We start from the raw sequence: 6,836 nt of genomic DNA on the forward strand, positions 1-6,836 counted from the left end.
TTGAATGAGAATAACTGAATAACATTCATGAAACAACACTTCAGAAAAAAAATGAGGAAGATAAAGTAAAACTGATGAATGAATGGTAGACGTTAGTCATGTTTGTGCCGTCAGTTGTGGACTTTGTGGAAAAGAAAAGGAGAATTAACTCTGGGTGATGTGTTTAAATTTAAACTATTAGATAATTTTACATGGTCTAGATTTTATGAACTTTACGTGGTTTTAGAAATCTTAACTTTAGAGGAGCCGGATGCGTCGGTTGTGATTGCAAGTGGGAAGGGCTGAAGAGGTCTATCCGAACTTCCGAAGCATGTCATCATTTTCTGCTCTCTTCTTTTTTTTCATAAAGAAAATACAAGCAAAGATTAAATACAGGAGCCTCTAGCGCATCATGTGCCTGAAGCCCTGAACCATCGAAGAGCACAGCTCTTGCAATCTTTCTGTGGGCATGACTGCACACGCATCAATTCTGCTCTTTTGTAGCAAGAAATAATGGAAATGTGCAGTTCACCAAAAAAGTTATATATATTTATATTGGAAATGTGAACATGGATATATATATGAACATCATCAGCTCTCATACATCCTCAGGACCCAGAAATCAGCAGGTACCAAAATCTTCTGTTTGTAAATCCTAATTTGCAGGAAACTTGTACGACTGAAGTCACTGACCTGTAATGAAAAAATTAACAAACCAAAATCCATAAGAACAGAAATCAGAATAGTCTGCAAAGTCTATAACTCTTGATATATGAAATGACTAAATCCCAGTATCCCACTCTAAAATTGTTTACAGGCTACAGCCTATTACATAATTTTGAGTGCAGGTATAGTGGAAGTTATTGAAACAAATTATAGGAGGCAATACAGTTCTTCTGACCAAGACATGTAAGAAAATAGAGAAAGCAGTTTGTGTTGAACTTCACATAAAGAAGAAAGAGGTAGAGAGAATCATGATTCCAAAAGTGGTTACGAACAGGGGACAACAGTGGAAGCAACATGTACTACAAGGTTTATTGAACCTGTCGTAAAATAAATTGAATTCATGTACAATGCAAAGAAGGCAGCTTTCCCTATTAAGTATGCAAAATAGTATACAGATAAAACTCTCTACTACCAGCTCCCGAGGGAAATTTACAATTTCCTGCGCACAGTTCTGACACTGTAATGCACAGCATACTTTACCCCGACTGCAAAGTATCAAACCCTGTAGGGAACAACATAGTTACAAATTTTCACGAGTATGTTCATTTTTAAATCCTACAGACCCAGGTGTTACCAAAATTCTAGGGTATCTCTTTGAGGTATGAAAGATGAATGCCAATGCCCTGTACTGTGATCAGTAACTTGGATTACTTAAGTTCTCGAACACTTCCCAATTGCCCCTAATGCGAGAAGAAAGTCTTTCAACATATCCATCATCAAAAGAATTATCAATCTCCTTGATCTTTGACAGAAAGTCCATAGCTTCTTCAAACTTCCTTGCTTTACAATAACCATCCACCACAATCTTGTAGGTTAACTCATTAGGTTTACAATTGTTCTGAGTCATATAGCTAATCACTTCATCTACTTCCGAGAACATTCCTCGCCCTGAATAGCCAGTGACAAAAGTATTGTAGGTAAAAATACACGGCCGAATCCCTCTTGTTGTCATCTCAGAGAGAATTCTTATAGCCTCTTGCATGTGCCCTTGCCTGCAAAATCCTTTGATGACAGTGTTATAAGAAACAAGGTCCGGTTTCCCACCAGATTTTTGCAAGGACAGGAGAATTTCTTCTGCTTTCCAACACTCCCCCTTTCTGGCATACATATCCATCAAGCTATTGTATGTTACAAGATCTGGCTGAAGGCCGTTTTCACGAATCATGTGCAGCATGTCATTGGCCCGGTCGTACATGTTCTTTCGAGCATAAATGGAAAGCATAGAATTGAAAAGGACCAAATCAGGTTTATAGCCATTAATCTGCAGTTGCTGGAATGCCCTCTCCATACCCCTCAGCGCTCTACACTTGAAGTTTGCAAGAACAAGTGTTCTCAAAAGAATCCAGCTAGGAAAAATATGACCCTCATAGATTTCATTCTCAATTCTCTCTATCCCCCTCACATTCCCTCCTTTTGCGTGGCAGTTGATCATCAATGAATATGAGGTTTCATTAGGCTTGTAACCCTTATTCTTCATGTCTAGAATGACAGATTCTGCTGCTTTCCAGTCCCCTCGCCGAGCCAGAGCATTTAGAAGTGCATTGTAAGTTGAAATACATGGAGTAAATCCAGCTCTAATCATCTCATCATGCATCTGTGCAGCATCTATGTCTGACCCACACCGCCCATATGCACTGATCAAGGTATTGAAGGTGTCTCTGTCAGGCTCAAAACCACAATTCTTCATTTCTCGAAGCACCTGATTCACATACTTGTGCTTGCCCTTATCACCACACATGGCAAGCATCGTATTCCATGTGATCCGATTAGGGGCACATCCACTCGACTTCATATCACAAAGTACTTTTATCATCTCCTCTGGCCGCAACTTCTTTCCAAGCATTGCAAGGACAGCATTGTAGGTACAAACATTAGGAACACAGCCAGTCTCTTTCATTTGGTTGAACAACCTTAGAGCTTCTTCCTCCTTTCCTGCTCTTCCGTACGCATTTATCACGGTAGTGTATGTAACCGCGTTCGGCATAGTTCCTTTTTGGGTCATTGTTTTTAACACAGATGCACCTTCCTCGGCAAATCCTGCCCTCACATAAGCTGCCACAAGCTCATTATAAGTAACAGCATCAGGTGGGCAGTTATTATCCTCCATTTCTTTCAATATGCTCAATGCCTCCATGAACACCCCCGCCTTGCCAAAAACTTGTAGCAAAGAATTATAGGTAACTGTTCCTGGTACAAACCCTTGTGACTTCAACCCGGCAAAGAACTCTTTTGCCTCATCCAGCAAACCCTCTCTTCCACAAGCAGATATCACTGTACTACAAGTAAAATCATCAAACTCCAATCCTTTGCTCTTCATCTCATCCAACAGGCCCAAAATTTTATTCCAAGACCGACCCTTCTTCCCATAAACATCAAGCATTACATTGTAAGTAACCAAAGTTGGCGACAGACCCATCTCCATCAATTTCTCAAACATGTCGATTGCTCTTTCGTACTTGCCGGTGCGAGAATATGCATGAATGACAGTGGTATAAGCTCGAACATCCAGTGAGTACTCCTCAATGGGAATTACATCAAACAGCTTAGACGCAATAGTATGCTGTGACTGTCTACCCAAAATTCTAACCATCAGTTCAATAATCTGCTTATCCAATTTCAAGCTTTCGGCATTCAAGTTCAGCAATATCCATTCAAAAACTAAAAGGGCTCTTTCCCAATTGCCAGAAAGGTCCAATGCCTTCAACAGACTAATCAAATCAACTTCAAGCAACTCAAACTTAGCCGAATCACATAACTCATTCACACAATCCAATGGTGACTCTACAATGGAATTGAACATCATCTTACCCTTTATTGTCAAGAAGTCAATAAGCCCATCTTCAGTTCTGGCCTTGTCCTCAAAACTTGGGACCAAAACCGAAGTGGGTTTCTTGAACTGGTGCTGTTTCGGAGTTGAATCCGCTGAAATATGAAGAGAAGGGAAAGTGTCATTGGTTTGGTGTGGTGGGTTTAAGGGTTTAAGGTTGTGGGGAGTGTTGGGAGGTGAAGAGATGTTGAGGAGGTGGTGGAGAAGAGAGTCTATAGGAAATGAAGATGGGTTTTGGGGAAGAGGTGGCAGAGTGGTTGCATTGAATTTCACAGGAGGGCTTGGTTGTATTGGTCTGTTGGTTTGAATGGGAAGGACTGGTCTACTAGGGAAGAGAGTGCCTTCCATTGTATGAGAGTTGGGTTTATGGGTTTTGGGTGAAGCTAGAGAAGTAAAGAAGATGGGATTTGGATAACAGGAAGAGATGGGGAAAACATTTTCTTTGAGACTGAGGGATGATTGGTCTTTATTGAAGATGGTATTGGGTTAGATTGATCATGTAAAACAGAGAGTAAGAGGGTGAGATTGTGGGAGATGACTGGTCTCTATTGGAAGATGGTATGGGCAAATGAAGATTGGGTTCTTGAAAATAGAGGTTTTTCAGTCTGTTTCTTTTCGATTTTTTATTTTTTAGGTAAGATCTTCTCGTTTTTTTTATACTAGCCTTAAAACATCTCCAACAGCTCACGTAAAATTAAAATTATCTATATTTTAAAAAAAACACCATTTTTTGGCTCCAACAGCTCATGTAAAACATCCTCTATTTAAAGTTGGTAGCTCACCAGGGGCTACCTCATCGGAGTAAGCAAAGGCTGGTCAGTTTTTAATTAGTTAGTCAAAATGGAGGTTTTTCTAAGACTTTTTAGTTTGTTTATGTTCTTTGTTTTCTGTTCTCTAGTTACTTGGGTTACATTGCTTTGTGTCGACCGCGCTTATGAGTTGCAGCATAGAAATTATCTATGGTAGCTCTGAGGTAGTTTCACATGATTCAATTTCTAACGGTGCCCGCGAGGATGTTTCATATTCATGTTATAATTCAGGTTTCAATATATTCATTGTTAACATCCATTTATCAAAAAAGAAAATCCTCTATTTCATAAAAAGTGAGAAGAGAGAGAAACATATCCTTTATATTTATAGAATTCTTAAAGTTTGTATATTCATCTAGAAATTTGTATATTCATCTAGAAACATATCCTTTATACAATAGAATTCATTCTTTCTCCTCTAAAAAAGAAAAAAGTCATAAAATAAATAGAAAATTCCCACTAACCCTAAATCTGAAGATTTTTTTCCCACTAATAAAATAAGATTCTAAAATTCTCATCAACCTAAACACTCTTAAGAGTGTTATTCCCGCTAACAAAACTTTTAGTTTTTTCTTTATTTTTGTTGTCTAAAATACCCCTTCTTCATGACCTCTTCTCTCATCTCCAAACTTTCAGATCTCATCTCATCTCTCTCTCTCTCTCTCTCTCTCTCTCTCTCTCTCTCTCGTCTCTCTCTACTTCGTNTACTCTTACGGTTCCTACTTACTTCGGCTTACTCTCTCTCTCTCTCTCTCTCTCTCTCTCTCTCTCTCTCTCTCTCTCTCTCTCTCTCTCTCTCTCTCTCTCTCTCTCTTCTCTCTCTCTCTCTCTCTCCAATACCAGCATACCAGCGAAGACGAAGATGCTGCCTTCTCTCTCCGATCCCGACGACGATGTTGCCTTCTCTCTCTGATCCCGGCAACGACGTTGCCTTCTCTCTCTCTCTCTCACATCCAGATCTAGATCGGACTTGATGATCAGACCGGATTCTAATAGTAGGAGCTCTGAATTCGTCGTGCTACATCACCGTTAAGGTCATCGGCGGTAGGGAGGAATGTCAGGATTGAGTTCAGTGTTGTCGATCACTCGGACCGGGTTGTTGTAGATGATGGTGTCGGCGCTTGAGATGGACGATGACGAAGGGCAAGTGGTTGCCGAAAGAGCATGAATTTGCATCGATACGCCTTCAAGAGCTCCCTCATCAAAATGCTTATTCTTTTCTCAATTAGATTTGTTATCAAGGTTATGCAGAATTCAAATCGAATATGAAACTCCCCCTCTCCACTTCTTTTTATTTATTAATTAACAAGAGAACTTCATCTCCTCGATTAGATGAAGAAGACGACAAAAATGGTAATTGGTATCATTATAGTACACATTGGATTTTGGCATTGGAATTGTTAGAGTACATATATGCACACACAAAAATGGTAGGACCCGTCGTGGTGAGAGGTCTGGCAGTGGAGAAGCTTTAGTTGTTGTTATTGGTGAGGAGTTTGGTGGTGGAGAAAACGCATGTCGTCTGCTCCTAAAACGCATGTCGTCTGCTCCTACTGCCCCTAGTAGATAGACACTCCTACTGCCCCCAGTAGACTCTCCTACTACTCCCAGTAGACCTCCGGATAGACTCATGTATATTGCCTCTAAAAGACCTCATATTGCCCCAATATACCCTCCGACAGACCCCCTACTGCCCCTAATAGATCCCCTAGTTTTCGTCGGAGTACGGTCAACAGTCATCGGAACCCGTACAACGTCATCGGCCGTGGGAATCCGGTCATAGAATTTTTTTTTCCCATAATAGACTCTTATAATGGTCTATTGTAGTTTATTTAATTTATTATAGATATAATTATCTTTTTATTGTTTAAGTTGACTCTTGAGAATTTAAAATCTAATTTTGTTAGAGCAACTTTAACAAACTCTCTATTTTAGTTTTTAGCTATTTTAGAGAGCGTGTTTAGTTTTTTTTTAATATTTTCGAATCTCTAGCATACTAGCCAAAGTTTAGCTATTATGTCTTTTAGCTATCTCGCTAGCTAAATATAGAGAGCGAGATGACTCAGATGAGGCTAACTATAATTTAATACATTCCTTGAAGATATTTTAAGTGATATATAAATATATTTAAACTATTTAATCTCTATTTGAAGAATAATATTGATGTAATGCTAGCTAAAATAGAGAGCATTGAGGCAACCACATTTCTAAAGTGACTAGCCAAAATGACATTTTAGCTAATTTGTCTAAAATTTAACCTAAAAATGGTTAGTATTTCATAGGCTGCATGTTCAGTTATTCGGAAACTACCAAACTGACAAAGTAGTGGAGTTCAATGACACTCATTACGAAAGCATATCTCATCGTAGTTGATCCCAGTGCGTGTTAGTGAGAGACCTTGCGCCATAAGGTGAGTCTAAGCTCTTGTTCTCACTACGCTATCTAACAAAGGTATAGTTGATAGGGTTTAGCTTGCAGTGTCGGCATCACCAGCC

At 39.4% G+C, this 6,836-nt stretch overlaps 1 protein-coding gene across 1 annotated transcript; it reads right to left on the reverse strand.

The window, feature by feature from the left end:
• Positions 1-1,054: 1,054 nt before the first annotated feature.
• On the reverse strand, positions 1,055-3,880 carry LOC101307002 (pentatricopeptide repeat-containing protein At2g18940-like). Its single transcript, XM_004296403.1, has one exon. The coding sequence runs from the start codon at positions 3,878-3,880 to the stop codon at positions 1,340-1,342; it is 2,541 nt and encodes an 846-aa protein (XP_004296451.1). The 3' UTR covers positions 1,055-1,339.
• Positions 3,881-6,836: the final 2,956 nt, after the last annotated feature.

The sequence above is a fragment of the Fragaria vesca genome, linkage group LG4, assembly GCF_000184155.1.
Source record: "Fragaria vesca subsp. vesca linkage group LG4, FraVesHawaii_1.0, whole genome shotgun sequence".
Taxonomy (NCBI): Eukaryota; Viridiplantae; Streptophyta; class Magnoliopsida; order Rosales; family Rosaceae; genus Fragaria; species Fragaria vesca.

Bases quoted from the DNA above. Each gene is read 5' to 3' on its own strand.
- LOC101307002 (XM_004296403.1), bottom strand. From the start codon at position 3,880: ATGGAAGGCACTCTCTTCCCTAGTAGACCAGTCCTTCCCATTCAAACC.